The following is a 24,347-nucleotide window of genomic DNA, read 5'->3' as shown; positions in this document are numbered from 1 at the left end:
AGAGATAATGAGCAAGGGAGGGGCAGAGAGAGAGAGAGAGAGAGGGAGAGAATATCCCAAGCAGGCTCCATGCTGAGTGTGAGCCCAATTTGGGGCTCAGTCCCATGACCTGCACTGAAACCAAGAGGTCGGACACTCAACCGATGAGCCACCCAGGCACCCCGTGTTTTTGAATCTTTCTTATGATTTATTCTTTTTATCAGTTAGTATTACACGCTGAATGATCCCTTTGAGTTTCTCTTCCAGTTCATTAATTCTTTATTCTAAGTAGTTGTATATCATGTTTGAAAATTCTATTTATTTTTCAAATATCTGTATTTCTTACATTTTCCTTTTGTTTTAATGTGGTATCTATTCATTCCTTTACTTATTTAATTACTTTCACAGTATCTTTTAACATGGTATCTACACATTCTTTTACTTACTTAATTACCTTTACAGTATCTTTCATACTGACCTCATCTCCCTTGATTTAGCATCCTGATTCTTTGTTTTGTTTTGTTTTGTTTTACTGCTTTTCATTTGTTCTCATCTCTAGCTATCTTCTGGCTATTTACTTACCCCATCAGTTTTTAACTGGTGTGCATACGTGACGGAGACAACATCCTAGGAGTCTGTTTTGTCTTTCTGCTGATTGTCCGTACACGTCAGCTTGTGGAAAACCTACACGGAGACTTCACCCGAGCTTTTGCCAAGATCTTCATGGTCTCACACGTCCCGGGGGTGGTCTCCACGCTGCTGCTCTTTCCAGCATCACGGCATCTGAGTAAATTCACATTTCTCTCCTGTGTAACACGGGCTTTCAGAAATATTCCACAAAGCCTCGTGTTCCATTCCAGCATCAACCCCTGACGGTTAGTCAAGAAACTGTCTTGCTGTTTCCTCTTTCCTGATGGAAAGTGCTTTTTTCATTCCCTTCATCCTTTGAATAGATGAAGCCATCTTTGTGCAGGCATCTCTGTTTCAGCCCTCTGCCTACAATAGGTGGGAGGCTTCTCCTGGCCCTAGGTGGGCAGTAAAACCCCCACCTCTGATTTCTAGAACCACTATTCATGTATCATAACTCCTGGGCCAAGACGGCATTCACCACTGATTTCTCCCCGGCTTTTAGTTTCTTTGTCCTTTATGGCATGTAAAAATTGCCCTTTATTTTTAGCTTTTTAATGTTTAAAACCCTCCTTTGTATTTTTACTTTTTATTCAATAGGTCTAAGAAAAAGTTCAACAACAAAAAGAGGCTTACTTTACTGAATTGGTTATTTCCCAAGAAATTCTCTTAAAGTCAAACTGTCACTGAAAGGAGGCTATTAGTCAAATCCTTTATAGAACATGTCATACTCTTTTTAAAGTTGCTTTTCTTTTATTTCCAATAACGGAATAGGTAAGAACAACAAAGAAAAAATTTAATATTATATACAGCACAATATGTTTACATATTTTAATTGCACTTTGAAATGTTACTTCAGGTACTTCAAGATAGAAAATAAGCTGGCGAATTCACTGACTATAGATGTCACACTTAAAAAATTCTACCTTAGCTAAAAAAGGTTACAAAGTACCATTCAGAGTTAATGCAGTAATGGGGATTTTGACCAAGCCATCCCAAATTTGCAAAGAACATCTGGTGTTCTATAGAATGAAAGCAATTATTGACTTGATTCAATATTTTTTTTTTTTAAATTTTTTTTTTCAACGTTTATTTATTTTTGGGACAGAGAGAGACAGAGCATGAACGGGGGAGGGGCAGAGAGAGAGGGAGACACAGAATCGGAAACAGGCTCCAGGCTCTGAGCCATCAGCCCAGAGCCCGATGCGGGGCTCGAACTCACGGACCGCGAGATCGTGACCTGGTTGAAGTCGGACACTCAACCGACTGCGCCACCCAGGCGCCCCAATATTTAAAAACATTCTAAACTGATTCCAATCAGCTTATGTCTACCTCACACTCAAATATTTTCAAAGGCTCCTTTGAACGTGCATATTTTAGCACGATCTAGGAGTTTCCGATGTCCTAGCTGATGAATAACACGCTTAAGGAACTGGAAACCTACGCAGGCCATGAAATTAGCCCAAGTTCTCAAAGTCACTATTGAGCCTAGAAAAGGACCAGGTGATACATCACGAGATACATCACCTGGGTCCTACAGCTTCTCTAATACTCTCAGGTAAGTACAAACATTAATTCACGCATTTCTTTCCTTTAACTTATCAAGCACTTAAAAATACTTTCCGTGTATTCTACGAATTCTGCATGATAACAGTTATTATTGCTTTTCTCATCCGCTAAAGCAGAAAACCACATCAACTGCTTTCTGCAATTGCAGCCAACAAGTGAAGATGTACATTCAAGGTCTCCTGGGCTTTTTATCTGTTCAGTGAGGCAACCAGCTGCCCTAATTAAATGGCACAAAGCACAGATTTTCAACAGTGACAACAGTGTGTTTTGTATTGTGAAGTTCGGAGAAATTGCTTGATAGTCATGGACATGAATACCAAAGCTCCTCAATAATTTTAACACCAAGACTAGAGATTACACAAATGAGATCATCCCGACTCCACTTTGGTATGTATGTTGTGAGAAAAAAACTTTTGAGTTGTACACGACCTGTTAAGATTTTTGCATAATATAAAGTCAATCCGTTTCGCTTCCAATCTGAAGTGTACCTTTCATGTGTATGTCATGCTACCGTGAACAGAAAAGGAAAGACTCACTCCCACGGAGACACATTCTTTCCAGCTTTACTTGCAGAATATTTTTCTCTAATTCTCCTGAATCAACACTACTGGCAACTGGAACCTGAAGCAGCTTCATTTAAACATGGCATTCTAATATGTCCAAACAGCTAGTGTTCACTGGGGGCTTCCAGACAATTCTGCTGACTTTGGCTTGCCTTAAGTAATGTAACCTTCTCAACAAACTTATGAGACACTGACTAGTATTAGCCTCATTTTAGAAACTAGAAATAGGAGACTAGGAAAGGTTACAAAGACTGACACAGTGAGGAGTCCGAGAATGCCCAGAACTCCTGTGGTCTGATATCAGAGTCTTTATTTGTATGTGCTGAATTAGAATGTTTCTCGCATTCTCCTTCTGTTCTAAAGCCAATGCAAAACACCACCACCGAAAATTTTTAAAAAGTAAAGAAAATAGTGGCAATGGTAAGTTTTGTGTAATGACTATGTACCTCTCACCTCCGCCTCCCCCTACAAAGATGAGCACGTCCTGATCCCTGGAAACTGGGAGTATGTTAACTACCACAGCAAAAGAAACGTGTAAATTAAGAATGTTGAGATGGCAGATGACTGTGGATTACCTGTGTGATTACACGGGTCCTTCAAAGTAGATAAGAGCCCGAAGCATGGGTCAGGGAGAGTTGACTACAGAATAGTGTCAGAATGATGTCATGTGAGAAACTCAACCGCCATTGCTGGCTCTGAAGACAGTAGGCAAGCCAAGCTATGCAGGCAGGCAGTCTCTAGAAGCTAGGAAGGCAAGGAAATAGATTCTCCTGGAGACCCCAGAAAGGGACACCATGATTTCTTCCCAATGAGACATATTCCAGACTTCTCATCTCTAGAACTCTAAGATAATTAATTTATGTCATTTTAAGTCACCACGTTTGTGATAATTTGTTACAGCAATCAGAGGAAACAATGCAGAGCTATATATTACTCTAGTTGGGCTGTGGATAAAGCCTAGACTTCGCAATCAGATAAATTCTCCACTTGTCAACTGTTTGTGCTCGGCTAAGTTAACACTAGTTCACAAAATAATGACCTAGAAAGTAGGTAAGTCTCCATGGCATATATAGGAAAGTTCCACCTGAACTATTCTGTTCATTTTGGAACATAAACCATTTAAACAAAAACAGCATCTCATGTGTTAAATGGTTGCCTTATAAAATCCATAAAATTTAAGATTAACAAGAAAGACCTAACTTCCATTTTGAGATAATTTGATATGTGAGTGTCTTATTTTGATATGAGAAAATTATAAGCCTAAAATAAACAGTATCATTCCCAAATCTTGAGATAAATTAGAAGAATTCATTAAAGAATATCACTCTTCTATTGTGTTTGTATTTTACTAGAACAGGCATCAGCAACCTTGTTCTTAAATAGCGGGTAATAGATATTTTTGGTTTTTCGGGCCACACAATCTTTATTGCAACTACTCAACCCTGCCACTATAATGGAAAACTGATCACACTTAACGTGCAAATGAATGGGTATGGCTGTGTAACAATAAAACTATTTATAAGAACAGGTGGCCAGCCTGTGAACTATAGGTTCCCAAACCTTGTGTTGGAGTCTGGATTGAGGAGTATTCACATTTACTCTGAAGTTTTAGCATTTATGGTGCCATTTCAGTCTCATGCGTCCAGGGGTACAGGCCCTAGTCCTAGGGTCACATATGCCTGGGAGTCTTTGGCCTGCCCAGGGGTTTCCCCAAGGGATTGGGCCTTTGTCTCATTACCACTTATCTGTTCTCCTTGGAAGAGCCCCAGGTACAAATTGGGACGGACCCAAACGGGCACAATGCTCTGCCTCACCCGTTGCAAAGATGCCATAGACTCAGCAACACTAAGAGATACGTGCTTGGACAAGGAAAAGTATCTGTGGTGGGTAGGTCTAGTTACTGAGCAATGCCCCAGAGCCAGACTTACCACGAGGCAAATGAAAATAACTCTTCAGAGCTGGAACCACCGGGGTCCCTCCCCAGGCCCTAGAAAGAGCCTGTGACGTGCCCACGTGGATACATGTGCTTATAAAATGTGCGTATGGATGCATGCTAAGCCCTGCAATTCTGGGTCCCCTGACTTTGTAAACGCGGTTCCAGATGCTTGGCAAAGCACAAAAGAGCCCTCACGATGACTGACACAGCACCTGACAGATTCTTCAAAATCGCACTTGAGAGATTGTCAAATGTGGCAATGCCATTTAATTCCTCTGTGCTGCCTCCCCTTTCCCAATCCTGGTTTATAAATAAGAGTAACCTAACAAATGTTTGTGGAATTGATCTAACATAATACTGAGGGGAGCAATGCTCTTCATGCAAACAGAAAAGCTAAGACATTGATAACAGAATTTAGAAAAAAAAAAAGGATTTATTAAATTAAAGAAATTAGAAACAAGGGGGTTAAGAAAATTATGGGACACAAGAAGGAACCAGAAAAAATTTTAAAGAGACCTTATGTTTAATTAAAAAATAAAAGGCGAAGGGGTGCCTGGGTGGCTCAGTCGGTTAAGCGGCCGACTCTTGATTCTGGTTCAGGTCATGATCTCACGGTTCCTGAGCTGAAGCCCCCCATCGGGCTAGGCACTCACAGAGCGTAGCCTGCTTCGGATCCCATGCCTCCCTCTCTCTGCCCCTCCCCCACTCGTGCTCGCTCTCTCTCAAAAATAAATGTTAAACATTTTTTTAAATAAAAGGTGAAATTACAGAAGAGAGGACATTGAGGGATTAACAGACAGGATACAATTGGGTTTCCAAGGGGAGAAAACAATGTCATAGAAGAACTCAACAGACGTGAAAAGTAGGAAACACCACAACGGAACAAGTTATATCGGAAAACAGGCAACACGTGGCTATGTTATCGCTTCCTTTTTTCTTTTTTAGCAGAGAGAAAAACTAGCTTTGGAAAACTTAAAAAAAAAAGATCTATCGTTGCCTAACGAGACCCATACTTACTTCAATTGACTTTCAGGGCAGTTAGCCTGCCCCCCTCTAAATCACTAGCATCATGTCACTGGATAATGGGACTGTCACAATATAATTCCATAGCGCCCCCACTGCTCCTTTCTTTGTTTTCTAAGGGAAGATTATATAAGATTACAGCACATTAGGGTAGCATGTGCCTCTCTTGCTACAGGTACTGACACTAATGGATCTTAGCTCCACTCGCCTGAGAAATAACCGTGTTCTACAGATGGGCAATAAACAGGCCCGCAGTCAGGGACGTCGGCTTCAACAGACCACCCACGGTTCCGAGAAAAAAAGGACAGACTTGATGGGCAATCCGAATATAGCATTCATTTATGTTTGATTTGTGATCGAAATAGCTAAGCTGCGGTTGTCAAGTCAGATGCTGTGCGCTGAGACGCCCCCACTGGCCGCACACTGCAGGCGTGTTCTGGGACAGTGTGACACGGGGACCTGGGAAGACCCCCACTGTTCCCAAAGAGCTTCCTTAGCAGAGCGCAAGCTACCTGTATTTCCACACGACTCAGTGGTAACTGAGTCCTGAGAGGCCGGGATGCATGTGAACATTTATCGGGAAGTAAACAGTAAGTAAACAAGGCATATGTCAGTTGAAATTAGCCTTGCTTTTCTTCTCAAGAGCTTGTAGCAAAGCAATTTTCTATTTTTAGCTCACAGGAGAAAAACAGGGACTTGATTATATTTTTAGCTTCTGAAAAGTAACTTTTCCACTGGACAGCTGGGAAGGAAATTCTTAGTTACATTTTATTTTTTAGTATTTTAATGAACGTTTTTGCCCTAACTATTCTAAGGCGATCTTCACAGACAGGTCATGTATGAACATACACCCATCAGGTCTGATACTCAACCAAAGTATTTTATTTAGGCTTTGGGCTAAAAAATAAAAAGTTGATCAAACATGTTAGACTACTACTGTCCTTAAAGCGATTCTCTACTGGGTACTGTTAATGGCCAGAAGTCATGATAAAATAAGAGAAAATAAACTTGCTTATTTAAAATTCAGACTTAATTCCTTAACTGGTAAATGAGTTGCAAATAATTCCCAATGCTCATATTCTATTCATGTTATCATCACAAATTACACTGCAATTTTTACAGGGTTTTTTTTTTGTAGTTGTTTAAGATATAGTAAAAATTATTTATGTAACATATTACAATTTACTTCAATTTAAATTTATTTGTAAAGATTTACATAGCCCAAATCCCTGATCTAAAGCAAGAAGAATTAAAATCCTTCGAAACCAAAAAGAAAATAAAACAACAAAAACATATGTACTCTATTTAACAAATATTTGCGAAGAACCAGGCATTGTTAGATAGGAAGGCTGCCAGATGTGAAGGATAGAAAGTTTAAGGAGATATGGTATTTTCCTTCAGGACGCTCAGAGTTCAATGAAAAGGTTGAGCACACAAGCAGTCACAGTAAGAAGTATTTTGCTGTAAGTAAGAACAAAGTGCGTACAGACCACGGAGAAAAAGTCTGCTCTGCAGGCGTAACAATATTCAAAAACTTTGATTTGAATCTGAAAGACTGAGGTGGTCTGAACGGAGGAGGTGAAGGAGAGGAAAGCTTTCCAGGCAGAAGGAACAGCTTATGCAAAGACACAAATGCCAGAAAGATCATGGCGTTCTCGGGGAAAGGGCAAAAGTGAACGGCGAAACAGGTAACGCACAGAACGCCCGGGGTTTGGCTTGCAAAACAAGAAACAGAGCTGGAAATGTAGGTTCGTGTCAGAGTCTAAAGTGACTTGTCTCCAAGTACAGGAGACTTTTTTTTTTTTTTTTTAATATGTCTCTTAACCTAATTGGAAAGAGGAAATCCCATGATGTTTTTAAGCAGAGGTGACATGCTCTAATTTGTGCTCTGCCATAATTCTGATGCTGTAAGAAAACAGGAATGCAGCAGAGGAAAACACAGAGAGAATGGCGCTAAAAAGTCAGGCGGAGGTAGAGAGTAACCTAAAATACAGATTTAATTAAGGAAGGTAACAACTTTTGTGCAAACAATTGCACTAAGGCTGAATCCTAGGGGAAACAACTACCTGCGTGAGAATGAATGTAAGATTCTGTTTCTGGCTGTGGAGTTGTAAGTGGAAACGTGGTGGGATTCTCACACACAGAGAGCTGTGACACTGAGGCTTGTCTTTCCAGGAAGCAACTTTATTCGTGCCGGCACAGCTCAGTTGGGTTTGTACTGAAGAACTGAGCCCCGAACTACACCTCTGTAGTTTTGTTTTTGTTTTTGTTTTTTTAACGTTTATTTATTTTTGGGACAGAGAGAGACAGAGCATGAACGGGGGAGGGGCAGAGAGAGAGGGAGACACAAAATCAGAAGCAGGCTCCAGGCTCCGAGCCATCAGCCCAGAGCCTGACGCAGGGCTCGAACTCACAGACCGCGAGGTCATGACCTCATGGACCGCGAGGTCATGACCTGAGCCGAAGTCGGACGCTTAACCGACTGAGCCACCCAGGCGCCCCTGTAGTTTTTTATATATATATATATATATTTTTTTTTTTTTTTTCTACTTCTGTGTCTCCCATATATGGTAACACACAAACATGCAGTCTGATTAAGTGGTCTCATGTTAAGGTCGTGAGGGATGTTGTCATGTATGTGCATAGCCAGGTGGCCTTGAGGTTTTTTGTTTCTGTTTTTGTTTTCCTTACGGAGGGGACCCTACCACAGAAAGAGACTAGTCTTTCCATTACCAACAACCATAAAAGAGTTCAAAATATGAGTGCATAGTCTTCAGATATTGGACCATAGGCAGCATAAACCTAAGAGACTTGAGGAAAGCGAAACCTCTCACAAAGGCCCAGCTTTGTGCCTGGGGAAAACTTACCCCAGGCCGTGCACGTTGCTAGAATTCAAGGTGGTGCTGTGCTGAGGGATCCTGACCAGAATTCAGAGCAGCTGAAGCTGCTGAAACACAGAGGGGAGGGGGCCAGAGCTTGGGAGGGGCTGGGCCAGCCCTTGAGTCGGGGGGAATACCTGAGTCCTAGAGACAGCGACGACCACAGGGGGTTGAATCAGAACAGAAGACCCCTGTAACACCTTCGTAACCTGAGACAGACAGGCAAGGCACAGAACACCAAGTCTTCGGATCGGCTCTGTCCTCACAAGGATAAAACACAATCCAAGAAAGCCTAAAGCCTAGCATCTGCATGGGAGACAGAGCTTGGAGACTGGTCCGCTCAAGTCAGTGAGGCCCAGTGGATAATGCCCTGGGCTTTCCATATTTCCAGTGAGAAAAACCATAAAGCAAAAACCTATACAAGTCCAAGGTGGCATCCCAGTAGTTGATATGCATTGAAGAGTTACAAGACAGAAAACAAAAAATGTGGTGCGCACAGTAGAACAGAAGTAGTCAATGCTACTCAACTCCAAAAGTACGGCTGTGATGTTGAACTGATCAGGAAAGGACATTAAAGGAGTTCTCACCGACGTACTCCAAAATTAAATACGATACGTTCTTAATGAGGTATCATTTCGGTAAACGTCACCAGAGAACTGGCAACCGTAAAGACATGTAAATTCGGGGACCGGTGTAACTGAAATGAAAATTTCACGTGACGTTTGTAAAAGGGGGTTGAGGACGGCAGAAGAGCCCGTGAACTTGAAAGAAAAATCAGTGGAAAATATCAACCTGAAGAAGAGACAAGCAGAGCTCCCAAGTGATCCAGAAAGTACACCGTTAGACTTCCGTTCAAGAGAGACGGACACGGAAGTCCACACAAAGACTTGCCTATGAGTCTTCACTGGCAGCATCACTCAGAATAAACACTGGAAACATCCTAATGGCCACCTCAGGTGAATGAATAAACAAATATGGGTACATCCATACAAATACTACCACTCACGTTCACAACAAAATATATCATCTATGGACACAGCTGACACCTGGGTGAATTTTCAAAAGCACGGTGAGCAAAACAGGCCAAGCCTAAAAGAGTATAGATGGTACAATTCCATTTTACATGAAGTCCCAGAAACTACCAGTGACAGAGACCTGATCTGGGGCGGCCGGGGAGGGCCTGGGCGGGAAGCTTAAGTGCAAAGAGCAAGAGGTAAATTTCTGAGGTGAGGAAATGTTCTCGGTCTTTACTGGGTGATCATTACACAGGGATGAACACCGTTCAAAGTCATCACGCTGTATACTTACAATGTGCATTTCACCACATATTACAGTCGCCATATAATGATTAAAAATGTAATTTTGGTTTAGTCAGATTGGGAGATTTAGGCAAAATATACTAAATTGCATCCAGATACATATTTTTTGGCAAAATAGAATTTAAAAATAAATGAAGCACATATTTTGATCATGATAAAGTGTTCTATAAAGTATGTAGAAATATAATTTCATCTTGTATAGAACCAGGACTAATTAAGTTACGGGATAATATTAGTATATATTACCATAATGTATAGCATAACAGTATAACATAGTATAAATGTCCTCAATGATTATCATGGTAAAATAATCTAATATAGCCTCAATTTTCAAAGGCAGGAATAAAGGCAGATTCTGAAAGAAATTCATTTCTAAAACACAATTACTAAGACTCATCACGATAACATCCACCAAACTGATGCTAAATTAAATGTCATTAAATGTCATGCTTTAAAGTGTTGAATTAATTATTTTGCATTCCGTTTTTGCTAAATGAACGGTCTTGAGTGCCTTCTAAGAACGGGACCTCTGGGTATAACTGACTGACAACCTGATTTTTAATTGGCCTCTTGTCACTTTTTATTTGCTCAGTCGTGTGTTTTCCTTGTTTCAGGGCTACAAGGTTGATTGAATGAGTTTTTAATTTTTTGAAATTGGGGTGAAGGTAATGCAAGAATCGAACACACATGTGGCTTGCTATGCTGTACCTTTCCACTCCTTTGTACATATAAAATTAGAATACATCGTAGTTAATTGAGGCCACTAAATATTTGATGGAAAAGTAAATTGGTATGGATAAGTGTAAAAACTTGGTTTACACCTAAGAAAACTTTGTCCGGTCAGAGGCTTCAAACTGAGACTAATCTTCAAACCCAGGGCCCTTAGGGAGCTAAAATGAGCCTTGCCAGGCAGCCACACTTCCCCAGTGTCTCCCAAAGTGCTGCACTGCACCAGGCCATGTGCTCAGCTCTGGGGACTCAGCGATAAATGAGACAATTTCTCTGCAACCAAGAAGGACAGACTCTTGGAACCCCGTCATTGAATTAATACGTTCCCTAGAAAGGCAGAAATGTGACGGAATGAAAACGACCAGGAGAGGAAAGGCTCTAAAAATGGCATTTACGGTCTAGCAACAGGAGTTGGTATAATTGTGTAAGACGGTGTACTTCTAAAAGTATTGTTTAGAGAAAATACGATACTCGGGAATCTTGGGCTGGCTGTGTTCTAAAATCCTGTATGTGACCTTGGGAGCTGAGAGAGAGCCGTCTGCAGTGCACCATATGTATAAAACAGGAGATAAGGGAGCTGAGGGAGAACGAAAAATAAATCCTGAACAGAAAGGAGCAGAGATAAGAGGTGGAGAGAAAATGCCGGTCCTCTGGAGGCCTGGCTATATTTAAACGGTCGAGTATCCTTCTGTAACTGAAAGAACAAAGTCACTCCCTCCAATAGGGACAGGAGACAAGGACAGTTGAGCAAGGACTAAGAACAGAGGGGAGTTTCCAGTCTGGGGCTGCTTTCGGCTGAGGGAGCAACCATTTCAAGAGAGGAGGCGGGCGAGCCCCCACTGCACACGCGTGGTAGGCCCGAGGGGGAAAGGAGGGTGCCGGACGGATATGGGTGCCAAATCAATGGGAGAGGAGCGTCCATGGGCGGCTTTAAGAATCTGAGGCCTCTAATAATACATGCAGAATCTGGGTTGTGTAGTTTTGCTGCGTTTCTCTGCAAAAGAAGGTTCGAAGGTTCTGGAAGATTTTCCAAGTGGTCTAGCATGAAGTGGCTAAGAGTCACTGTTTTCACAGCAACTGAACTTGCTAACATACTAGCCATTCAATGAAGTCAAAGGGCTGATGTTGACGAAAGGTCCTTTAAGGCAGGTAGGAGTATGGAAGTTTGAGAGACATTTAGAAGCACAAGAGCCAGGAGTCTTGAGGGAACGATGGCCAAGTCCTGAGCAGAGTGGGGGGCAGGGGGGCAGAGACAGAGGTAAGCTATTGAGAAGCCGTCACTGCAGTCTGACCCTGTGGTACCTCAGGGTGGAAAAGAGGAGAAACTAAGTGCTTTTGTTTTTTTAACAGTATCCAGTGAAGCAGCTACAAGATAGGAGTAGGTACTGAATATAAATTACTTACTTGGCGAATTATAAGCTATTCTTTAAAAAAGCTGAGGCAGCTGCACATCCCCGTGAGAATGGGTGACAAAAAACCTCGCACTTATTAAAGAACAGAAGTAACCACATCCACAAAAAATGCACACGTTATATTTTCAAAAGAGGATTCAAAAATCGCTTTCAAAATGGCCTCTCTCTGTTTGAGAATTTATGTTCGCCACTCAATGGATGATTAATCCTCACGTTCTGCTTATTATATGTTTTTCAAAGAATAGAGAGAAAAATAGAGAGAAATAGAGAATAGAGAGAAAGAGCGTGTTTTTTTAAGAGTAAAAATAATCCCATAAAAAAAGAAATAAGGGCACTTTGTCGGCTCTGTTGACTAACTGTCCTACTCTTGATTTCAGCTCAGGTCACGATCTCATGGTTTGTGAGTTCAAGCCCTGCATTGGGCTCTGCACTAACAGTGTGGAGCCTGCTTGGGATTCTTTCTCTCTCTCTCTCTCTGCCCCTCCCCCAACTCATGCTCTTTCTCTCTCTCTCAAAATAAATAAAAGATATTAAAAGATCTTTTAAAAAGTTAAAAAATAAGTAATTCATTTTTGAGTAATTTTTGTATGGTCTTTTAACTCTTTGAATTTTTTTTTTCCAACGTTTATTTATTTTTGGGACAGAGAGAGACAGAGCATGAACGGGGGAGGGGCAGAGAGAGAGGGAGACACAGAATCGGAAACAGGCTCCAGGCTCTGAGCCATCAGCCCAGAGCCGGACACGGGGCTCGAACTCACAGACCGCGAGATCGTGACCTGGCTGAAGTCGGACACTTAACCGACTGCGCCACCCAGGCGCCCCTAACTCTTTGAAAACTAAAACATTTTGACAAGGAAAGGAGGAAAGAAGGAGGGAGGGAGGAAGGGAGGGGGGAGGGAGGGAAGGAAGGAAGGAAGGAAAGAAAGAAGGAGGGAAGAGAGAGAGGGAGAGGGAGGGAGGAAGAGAAGGAAGGAGGGGCAGACAAGGGAAAGCAGGGAGGGGAGGCAAGGGAGGAAGGGGGGGAACTGAGAGCTTTACCACTGAGGTCAGCCCACAACAGGGATGTCCACTCACCACTGTTATTCAACATAGTGTTGGAAGTCCTCGCCTTAGCAATCAGACAGCAAAAAGAAATAAAAGGTATCTAATTCAGCAAGGAGGAAGTCAAACTTTCACTCTTCACAGATGACACGATACTCTATATGGAAAACCCAAAAAGAGCCCAAATGTCCATCGACGGATGAATGGATAAAGATGTGATACACACACACACACACACACACACACACACACACACACACACACAAAATGGAGTATTACTCGGCAATCAAAAAGAATGAAATCTTGCCATTTGCAACGACGTGGATGGAACTAGAGTGTATTATGCTAAGCGCAATTAGTCAGGGAAAGACAAGTATCATATGACTTCACTCATATGAGGACTTTCAGAAACAAATCAGATGAACACAAGGGAAGGGAAGCAAAAATAAGATAAAAACAGAGAGGGAGACAAACCATAAGAGACTTAAATACAGAGAACAAACTGAGGGTTGCTGGAGGAGTGTTGGGTGGGGGGAATGGGCTACACGGTGACAGGCATTAAGGACGGAACTTGTTGGGATGGGCACTGGGCGTCGTATGTAACTGACGAATCACTAAATTCTTTCCTCGAATCATCATTATAGTATATGTTAACTAACTTGGATTTAAACTTTAAAAAATAGGGAAAAATTTCAAGGTTCAAGTAAAAAAACTAATAATGTTTTGTTTGTTTCTCTGTATGCTCAACGTCACTCGTCCAAATACGAAATACGAATCCAAAGCACGGTGAGGTATCACCTCACACCTGTCAGAATGGCTAACATTTACAACTCAGGCAACGGCAGATGTTGGCGAGGATGTGGAGAAAGAGGAACCGCGGTGCACTGCTGGTGGGAATGTAAACTGATGAGCCACCGTGGGAAACAGCATTGGGGGCTGGGTTTTTACACCACCTTCGTGAAGAAATCCTTACCGATTTGCTAGCTGCCCCTGCTCCACGTGTCACAGGAGAGGGTTATGTGGGTTGTGATTCCCCCGACCCTGAGCTCCTCGAGGAGAATCCAAAGCGCCTCCCCATTCTGACTGAAATGAACTGAAAGGTGACGAAAACCCTGTCCCAGTGCGGCTTTCCTGTGACAGATCACGTGCTGTTCGTGGTCGTTTCAGAGGAAAGTTATAGCATGGATTTCCACATGTTGTTCCGGCTTTTTAAAAGCCACCAAAAGGATCCAACGTGAAGGTGCAAGCAACAAGGAAAATCAGATTTTACTTCCAAGTGGTAAACTGTCACAAGCCTTCAACATTAACACAAGTGAAGTAAATCGTTAGCTTTGTAGACCTGATGACACTTAAAGATGGGGGGGGGGATATATTCTGGAATATGAAGATATTGTATGTCGATTAAAACTATTAAGTGGGGGTTCCTGGGTGGCTCCGTCAGTTAACCGTCTGGTTCTCGATTTTGGCTCGGGTCATGACCTCACCGTCTTGCTTCACCGATCAAGTCTTGCTTCAGGGTCCATGCTGGGTGTGGAGCCTGCGCTCCCCATTCCTGCCCACGTGGATGGGGGCGGACGGCCCTGGGGTTGGGGACTCCTGCCCGAGCTGCTGTCCTGCCCACGTGGATGGGGGCGGACGGCCCTGGGGTTGGGGACTCCTGCCCGAGCTGCAGCTGCAGCCTCGTGAGCTGTCAGCTGGGAATCAGTGGAGTTTACAAACTTGCTTATCACAGCCATACTTGTGATTTGGATTGCGTAATTTAATTATGTGTTACATAAAATAATGAAACCTTTGTGTAAAAGAGGAGAGTACTCAGTCCTGTGAAAACGAAACTCAGGGTCTGGGGAAGGATCGTCAAAAGGAGAGTCAAACCCCGATGCGAATTAGTTGCGCCTTACGTAACTATAAACTGTAGGGGGAAATGTAAACAAGGAACCTGCATTCATACCATCGCTTCCGTGGAACATTCCTAATTCCCCTTTCGGAACCAACCCGTACCCACACAAGATTCAGCCTGGGCATGAGCTTATGCCCAAACCCGGTGACTGAGAATCCTGACCAGCAGATCTGTGTCACAGCAGCAATAACAAAACCCGAATTCAGACTCTGCCCCTCACCTCCCCGCCCCCCTCCTGCCCCAAAGCACAAGTTACGGGACTTAATGTGCGCTCAAACGTGTGAAGCTGAAATACCTAAGACGAGCCTAGGCCTTATTTTTATGACTCTCTGCTTTAGCCGATTCTTGATCTGTCTTGATTACCTGAACTATGAAGTTTTTAACGTTACGGGACAGCGTTTATTTCGTTGACCTAAGGATGCGGTCTCCTTGCTTCCACATTTGCCTGGAGAGGTTTAGAAACAAACTTAAAGCCACGCTTGCAAATTAACGTGAAAAGGAAAACAAGTAACAAGTAACAGGAGAGGGTACAGAGAGAACTGTGTAAATCGGCCTAGTTAGAGCCAGTGACATCAGCCCCTGACAAACAGAAATCTACAGACTTGCAGACAGAGACCGTCAACACGACTCCGAGGTACCGGTTTTGTGCTCACGGCTGAATGAGTCCGTGGCTGCTCTTTCACAAACTCACAAAGGACGTCCGGCCAGAGCCAGGGCGGAGTCAGACCCGTGGCAGCCTAAGGGGAACGCAGCATTGCTGTGCCTCCTGGCCTCCCTGCACCCACCCACCCTGGTCAGTCCTGCTCCCCTCGGGCTAAGAACGCGCACCAGGCTGCACAAAAGTTCCCACGGTTCCAGTATCCCCCAAAGCCAGGATAAGGACTCCTTGTTCAGTTTTCAGAAGACTCAGTGTTAAGGTCCCAAATGCATTAAAGGAGCACACAGAAAAAAAAAAAAAAAAAAAAAAAAAACCAATAAAATAAAATAAAATAAAATAAAATAAAATAAAATAAAAGGAGCACACAGAAAGCCAGGCAGTCGTGTGAACAGTGTGCAGTGTATGGACCACTGTCCAGCTCAGAGGCCAGTCCTGCCTCGCACTGGCCGCTGGGAGGCCGTGTCCTGCAGCAGGGGGCCGGTATCTATGTTCCGGCCTAATGTCACTTCCATCAATGACCAGCAGCCTGAGAGCTTTAGGATTCAGGAGGACGTTGTGATGAGAACACTTTTTTTTTTTTTTTTAGTTTTTTAAAATGTTTATTTTTAAGAGACAGAGAGACAGAGCGCGAGTGGGGAAGGGGCAGAGAGAGAGAGAGAGAGAGGGAGACACAGAGTCGGAAACAGGCTCCAGGCTCAGAGCTATCAGCACAGAGCCCGAAGCGGGGCTCCAACCCACCAGCTGTGAGATCGTGACCAGAGCCAAAGTGGGACACTTAACCGACTCAGCCACCAAGGCGCCCCTGTGATGAGAACATTGTCAAAGGACACATTTCGGCTACTCTATAATTGGTGGTGAATTTGCAAGTAAGCTGCATATTGAGAAGTGGGACTCCAATGAATTGCAAAGCAAGCCTTGCCCCCAGGTTTATTCTATGCAGACAATGTCTTCACAGGAAACGTTTAGAATACCGACAGTGTTGCATATACCATCAGGAGCCTATCTATGCTGCCTTCTCGCTCCACCTGGATTGTTCCAGAAACCATGGAATTCCTTGCTGGAGCCTCTCCTCCTCCCCGGACATCTGGTGCAGGTCAGCATTTCACAGAGAAGTCTCTCCTCAGTCACTCTCCTGCTTTAAACACAGGAGGAAAGGGGCACCTGGCTGGCTCCGTCGGTTAAGCGGCCGACTTCAGCTCAGGTCACGATCTCGCGGCCCGTGAGTTCGAGCCCCGCGTCGGGCTCTGTGCTGACAGCTCAGAGCCTGGAGCCTGTTTCAGATTCTGTGTCTCCCTCTCTCTCTGCCCCTCCCCCGTTCATGCTCGGTCTCTCTCTGTCTCAAAAATAAATAAACGTTAAAAAATAATAAAAAATTAAAAAAAATAAACACAGAAGGAAGATCAAACTCCCTCGCGTGGCACACAGGGCCCTTTAAAAGCTACCCCCGGTCACCTTCCAACTCCCAGCCTCCTGCCACACAGCCCCACACGTTCCTGCTTCTTCCCTCTCCCTGGGATGCTGCCCGCTGTTCCCACGTCATTCAACTTATCACACGCAGAAAATTCCAGGAGCAGATCAAATGGCATCTTTTATCAGTAGCGTGCTGTGTATCTCACACGTACCTTCCATTTCTCAGCTCTGTGCTCCCATAACATTCAATTCCCATCTCTATGACAGCCCTTTCCACACCGATTACAGCCAGCTCCCTGCCTTCCCAGCAGGCTGTCAGCCTCTCCAGAGCACAGACGCTATTTCCTTCATCTCGGGTCTCAGTGCCTAGCACAGGGCGGGATCACAGCAGAGGTGCGAGCTCATAATGATGCTGACAACTGAAATGATCCTGCCATAATAAATGTAGCCACGGCTAACACTTACTGATTGCCCACGAGGCACCAGAACTGTAGGTATTTGATACATTCTATACAATTTCATCTTTGCACAACTCTGAGGACGCAGTGCTTTCTCATACATAGATATTCTGAGATCTTAAACTGTTTAAATACTTTTCACAAGCTCTCAGCACTAATAGGGGGTGGAATAATGATTTAAACGAGGTCTCCCTGAGTCCAAAGTCGATGTTCTGCAAACTCAACCTGCAGGATGCTCTGATTTGTTCTGCATGTATTATCATTTTCACAGTTTAACATTCTACATCACTATGAAACAGATTCTAGTGGCATAAACACATTCACATCTTTGGTGTTACCAAAAAAGTCCTAATGTTGACAATTAGCTCCATAATTTGCAATTTTAAGCTGCTCTGAAAGATGTCCCATTAATACACCATAAGCTATTAAACACGTAAGCCTATGTTTAGCCTACTATAGACAAAACTTCTTAATGAAACATTTTTTTTCTTTTTTCATTGTTTTAGGGGATGAATGGTGGGGAGCATAAGGAACAGGTAGAGTTGTTTCCTGGAAACGTACTCTACTCGTAAGTTAAAAGTTAATCTGAATCTCACATAAAGAGAACGTAATATTGGGGCACCTGGGTGGCTCAGTGGGTTAAGCGCTGACTTCACCTCAGGTCACGATCTCACAGGTCATGATCTCACATACGAGTTCGAGCCCCGAGTGGAGCCCCAAGTCAAGCCCCCAGTCCGGGCTCTGAGCTGACAGCTCGCAGTCTGGAGCTGTAGCAGGATTCTCGCACAGAGAGTCCTGACGCTGAGGCTTTTCTTTCCAGGAAGCAACTTCACTCCTGCTGGTACTGCTCAGTTGCGTTCATACCCGAAGAACTGAGCCCCCAAACAGCCCAGGGGGTAGTTTTTAGTATATTTTCCACTTCTTTGTCTCCCATATATGGGAGTGGTCTCATGTTACAAGGTCATGAAGGATGTTCTCAGGTGCACATAGAGCCAGGTTGCCTTCATGATTTTTTTCCTCCTTAGGGAGGGGACCCTATCACAGAGCCTGCTTCAGATTCTGTCTCTCTCTCTCTGCTCCTCCCCCGCTCATGCTCTCTCTCTCTCTCTCTCAAACATACAATAAACATTAAAAAGTAATTTAAAAATTACGAAAAGAAGAGAACATAATACTAATACTTTACTGAAAGACATTAACGATACAGTAAATGAGCTTCGACTTTCGTTCGGACGATAAATTTAGAATTGTTTGTCCTTTCGGCAAAAACTAACTTTTGTTTTCATTTCACTACTTTGCCCTGCCTAAGAAAGCCCGTGTGACGGATGGCCTTTTCCGAGGCTTTACATCAGAACTTGTGACCTTATCACATCAGTGAAAAGGCCTTTATTGGGTTGCCAGGGAGCATGCGTGCGCCAGGCACGCCAGCCCCTCGTCTCGTAGTTGAGACGTACTAACAAGTACTTAGCAAAGAGGCAGCAGTACTGAGCCACAAAGGGGACTCCTGCTTCGTGTCTAGCAACCCCTCCTTTAATGGTTGAGTCCTCCCGCGCTAGCAATGGCCGCAATCACATCCCCAGGCAGCCAAATCCGTCCGCGCAAAGCTCTCCTTTAAGGCTTCTCTCCCGCTCCCGAGAAACGTCTACGTCCAGGCAGCATTTGCACACTTACTTTTTCAGTTTTTGCCGAATCCCTGCGTCTTTAATCTCGTTCCGAAGGTCCTCGAACCTCTCCGCGGAGCTCAAGTTGCAGAACACCCGGAAGTCGGCGTAGGGGGGGATGCCGTGGTCCCGCCCCCTCTGGATGTTGGTGGCCGCCAGATCCAAGGCCACGGAGCGGGCGCTGGAGAAGAGCTTCTCGCTCAGCTCCAGGCTCAGCAGCTGGGACGGCACCCGCAGTTTGGCCGCCGTGCCAAACAGCCCCCGAAGGAGGGGGTCTATCCCGCCCTCGTCGATTATCCTGGACGGCGCAAAGAAGGCCTTGTGCAGTGGCAGGTGGCCTTCGGGGATCTCCCCGAAGCTGCCGTTCAGCCGCTGCAGGACCGGGTTGATTAACGTGTGGCCGAACCTGAAGGCCGCGGTGGCGAAGGAGTTCAGGATGCCCGCGTTCACACTGGGGTCGTAGCCCCGGTACCCCCGCAGCAGCCTCATGCCCGGCTCCCCCAGGATCTTGGGCAGCCAGTGGCTGTAGGTGATGTGCTGCAGCTCGGCGCCCACGATCTTCCTGGCCTCGTGGTACAGGGTGTCTCCGTCCCAGTGGGGGTTCAGGGCGCGCAGCTCCGCGGCCAGCCTGTTGTGCTCCCGGAGCCACAGCGTGTGCATGGCCGTGAGCGCCGGCTGCTCGTTGGCCCGGTGGTCCCCGGCCAGGAAGCAGGGGCTGCGGCCGGCCCGCCCGGGCCCGCCGCACTCGGTGGGCGGGCCCGGCGCGAAGGGCAGCAGGTGCTTTCCCGAGGGGGCCCACGGCGGGCCGGTCCTCAGGAGCCCCCGCGGCGCGGCCAGGTCCCGGAGCGCCCGGGACTCCCGCTCCGAGCTCCCGTACACGTTGGAGCCGTCGAGGTAGGCGGTGAGCTGGTTGGCCTGCTCGCGCGCGTACACCGAGCTCGTCGCCGGCGACGTCGCGCCTCCGCCGCACACGGGGCTGGAGCGCGCGAAGAACAGGCAGGCCGCGTGGGCGCGGCGGGGGTCGCCGTCGGGCAGCTGGATGGGGAAGCAGGGGGGGTCGTTCGTGCACACCGCGCTGCACGGCCGCCCGTCCGAGAAGCGCGCCGTGCTCAGCGCGGGCACCGTGTGGCCCAGGTCGTGGTCCAGAAACTGGCCCCACTGCATGAGCATGTGCGTGTACCGGTCGTCCGGGGTGACCGTAGCCGTGGCCGCCAGCTCCGTGGACACCAGGCTGGGCGGCGGGAGGGGCTGGCGGCCCGCGCCGCGCGGCAGATTGAAGCCGTTCTCGTAGGCAGGCTTCAGGATGCGCTCGAAGGCCGTCCGGGACGCGCCCCACGCGGGGTGCTGCAGGTTGTTGCACGTGCCGTCCGCGGCTCGGTACTTCTGGTGGAAGCACAGGTCCGAGCAGTCGGGCACCTGCCTGTGCGCGGTGCAGCCCGACAGGTTGGCGAGGAGGCTGAGGTAGCGCGGGGACACCAGGTCGTTGTAGCGGAATTCTGAAATGCAGAGCAGCGAGGGAGGGAGTGAGGACGGCGGTCCCTGGGGCGGAGGGAGGGGAGGGACCTCGGAGCCAGGGGCCGTGGGGACGGGCCACTCCGGGGGGGGGGGGGGGAGGGCACACGTCTTTCCTGCATCCAGCAGGATTTCATTAGAACAAAACCGAAAGTTCCAAGTTCTAATAAAAGCGGGGGGGGGGGGGGGCGAGGGGGACGCCTGGGTGGCTCCGTGGGTTAAGCATCCGACTTGGGCTCAGGGCATGATCTCACAGTTCGTGGGTTCAAGCCCCACATCAGGCTCTGTACTGACAGCTCAGAGCCTGGAGCCTGCTTCAGGTTCTGTGTCACCTCTCTCTGTGTGTCCCTCCCCCGCCTGTGCGCTCTGTCATTCTCTCAAAAATAAATAAACATTAAAAAACTTCTAATGGGGGGCGCCTGGGTGGCGCAGTTGGTTAAGCGTCCGACTTCAGCCAGGTCACTATCTCGCGGTCCGTTGAGTTGGAGCCCCGCGTCAGGCTCTGGGCTGATGGCTCGGAGCCTGGAGCCTGTTTCCGATTCTGTGTCTCCCTCTCTCTCTGCCCCTCCCCCATTCATGCTCTGTCTCTCTCTGTCCCAAAAATAAATAAAAAAAAAACGTTGAAAAAAAATTTAAAAAAAAAAAACAAAAAAACTTCTAATGGGGGTGGGGGATGCTTAGTGATGCCTCTCTTAGGAGCAATGACTACCTGCTAGAATGAACAAGAAAGGAGAGACACGTTCCAGGTTCTCCTCACACTCCTAGTTCTGCGTCTTCACCAATATAATGTCAATAAAGATTTGTTATCACAAGATTGTAACTTTTTTTCCCCCAGTTCAGAATCCTTTCTTTCAGGTTTTGTGCTCCTGGAAAACGGGGTCTAAGATGTGTTCGTGGGGATGGTGTGAAGATTAACCCGAATGATATCTGACATGCAGGGGTGAAGCAGTAACTTCCAAACTATTACAAACTGCCACTCCCCAGGGAAGGTCCCACACAACCCGGAGGTGTTCTGCAGCCCCTCTTTTAACAGAGCTTAAAAAACTGCAGCATAATCCTAAATCTGCAAAGACTGTTCACTAAGTCCTGTTTGCTAAGAGTTATTATCCCTAATGAATCATCAGAAACTGGCTCATGATACCAGGACCACTTGTCTTTCATCTGGATAAGCTGGTCTCGGGTTGGGCCGTCAGATACCTTAATCTTGGAAATGTACAATAATCTTCCTGTATATAAAGACTTGGATCCTAGGTTCACTTTCAGGGCAAACTGATCCTGGAGGGAAAAAACGGCCTTTAACCTCACAAATAGTAAGACAGAGGTAGAACAACATAGTGGGTTTTTTTCTTGGGAAAATTCTGCTAATGCTCTTTCGTATTTTTTTTTTAACGTTTATTTATTTTTGAGACAGAGAGAGACAGAGCATGAACAGGGGAGGGGCAGAGAGAGAGGGAGACACAGAATCGGAAGCAGGCTCCAGGCTCCGAGCCATCAGCCCAGAGCCCGACGCGGGGCTCGAACTCATGGACCGCGAGATCGTGACCTGGCTGAAGTCGGACGCTTAACCGACTGAGCCACCCAGGCGCCCTGCTCTTTCGTATTTTAAATGAGAATATATACTCGGTTTGGCAAAATAAGCATCATGCACAGTGGATGCGTATTTTAGCAAAGCTAAATCTGTAGATATTGATTGCTTATTTTCTAGTTATGTATTTAGACTAAGTTATTCTTGAAAATTGCTTCTTCTAATAGATATGTGTGAGAAGAGAAATCAAAGACCCATTGTCCTGACCTGAAACTTAGGAATGTAGAACTGGGCTTTCGCAGACCTGACCTTGGCTAACTCATGCTAGTAAGACTCAAAATTAAGCAGACAGAAATTTGATTCAAGTGCTAATATGGACTCTATGGAAATTTCACTTGGATATTTCTCTTAAGGAAGCTATGAAACCCGAGACATAACGGACCACTAGGGGCTATTAAATAGAGCTTTGGAAAAATTGTATAGGGCACTAAGGAGTGGGTCAGGCACAGAAACGGCCCTGTGCACTGTATCTTGGTTTATTTTCTGAAGGGGAATCAAGAAAGCGCAAACCTCTAGAAGTTGCTGTTGTGCTCACAGAGCACACAGTGTATAGCAAAGCATCACATTCATTTGATTTTAAAGAGAAAGATGTAGAAAATATGAAAGATTTCTATATCAGTCTCATTTGACATTTACTAAATAAACGTCTGCTTTGGGGGAAAAAATACATGAGAATTTCAGTATAGCAAAAGAGAAAAAAAAAAAGATTGGAAGGGATACGTAAGCTATAGACGGAGGAAGGAATTCAGATAAATTCGCTGAATCATTGAGGTGATTCCCATGATAAGTAGAGGCACATTACCCTGGGAGTAAAGCCTTTACTATAGGAGGGCGTAGTATCTTTTGGATTCAAAAAGTAAGTGCACCTAAAATGGTTCTCCTAGATATACTAGACATATACAGCTGGTAGACCTTGACAGGTTTGGATATATCGTGATCATCCTTCTTTTGAATTACAGTTCTTACGAGAAACGTCTGCATCCATTTGGTAAAAGCGGTAAATTAATTTCTAAATCACATGGTGTTTTGGAGAAGAAAAGCTGAGGCACGATCAGTTTCGCTGCGGACAGTAGGCTGAGAACGGAATGCCTCCAGAAGCTGACCTCTGCCTTCCAGATCAACAGTGAGCCCCTGCTTCACGTGTTCCTGGATCAGCAGAAGTGTGTGCTCAAAAATCTCCCCAGCTCTGGCTGTCTCCACAGTAAACGGGTCATGCGGATAACGAAACTGAGCCAGCAGATCAGCAGGGGTGCGAGGCTTTCTGCAAGTGACAAAAGACAGCACTGTTCACAAGGCAAGACTGCAGAATCCATGAATCTCACGTGTACTGTGCATTTAAGAATACATTTCCCGAACAATCAAGAAGTAGGAAAGCTTCACGATAAGCTTCACAGGAGAGCTGAGAGTTCTTTTCCTATTTCATTAGTGAGTCCCAAGCGTCAGTGGCAGTGCTGAACTCAAAAGATATATTTTTAATGAAGCAATGATTTAAGGAGCAGTTTTGTATAAAAGGCAACACCTATGGTGAAAAATAAACTTGTGGGGTCCACAATAGGTCCTAGTGAACCCTCTGAAATAGTGTGCAGTTCACCCAGTTTCTGGGTCGTGGCACTGTCTTCTCTTTCCTCATATGTAACTGCCTGGAAATTCCCATCCACCTTTAAAATCCTGCTCAGGCATCACTCTCCCCACAAAGTCTCCCTAGTAATCCCAACAAACTACCACCTTCTCAATTACTTCTGTATCATCACATACAACTCTTGCGTACGCAACGAGATGTACTTAAATTGCTGACATATTGTGTCCTCCACCACAGAAAGACTGTGTTAGGGATGAGATAATGCCTTATTCATCTTTATATCCCAAGTACCAAGCCTACTGACGAGCACACAGTAGTGGTTTGTACACATTGAAGAACTGAACTAAGTATGTTGAAAGAATATTAGCCACTGAGAATGCGAGACTGTTTGAGAGATTTTGGTCAGCTAAGGCACATCTGGTACTCTGTGTCTGAAATCATAATTAACTTTAGATCACAGAACAATAGTGATCATATTAATAGCTCACTTTAATTAAGCCTTTCTATGTGACA

General features: G+C 45.3%; 1 protein-coding gene across 9 annotated transcripts in view; it reads right to left on the bottom strand.

Moving 5' to 3' along the window:
* The window catches only part of PXDNL (peroxidasin like), a 429,117-nt gene that overhangs the window by 52,760 nt on the left and 352,010 nt on the right, over window positions 1-24,347 (bottom strand). For 8 of the 9 annotated variants that reach the window (XM_086695277.1, XM_086695273.1, XM_086695274.1 and 5 more), the window contains 2 exons: window positions 23,359-23,516; window positions 19,169-20,654 (listed from right to left, as the gene is read on the bottom strand). In XM_086695277.1, the coding sequence (XP_086551403.1) occupies window positions 19,169-20,654; window positions 23,359-23,516 (1,644 nt within the window). Of the gene's footprint in view, window positions 1-561; window positions 763-19,168; window positions 20,655-23,358; window positions 23,517-24,347 lie in introns of all 9 variants that reach the window. The other variant, XR_015246688.1, reaches the window with a different exon arrangement.

This window comes from Puma concolor, chromosome F2 (assembly GCF_028749965.1).
Source record: "Puma concolor isolate L17-30 chromosome F2, mPumCon1.1.hap2, whole genome shotgun sequence".
NCBI classification, from domain to species: domain Eukaryota; kingdom Metazoa; phylum Chordata; class Mammalia; order Carnivora; family Felidae; genus Puma; species Puma concolor.
The sequence above is the reverse complement of the archived record's forward strand: the minus strand, read 5'-3'. Positions and strand labels throughout refer to the sequence as shown.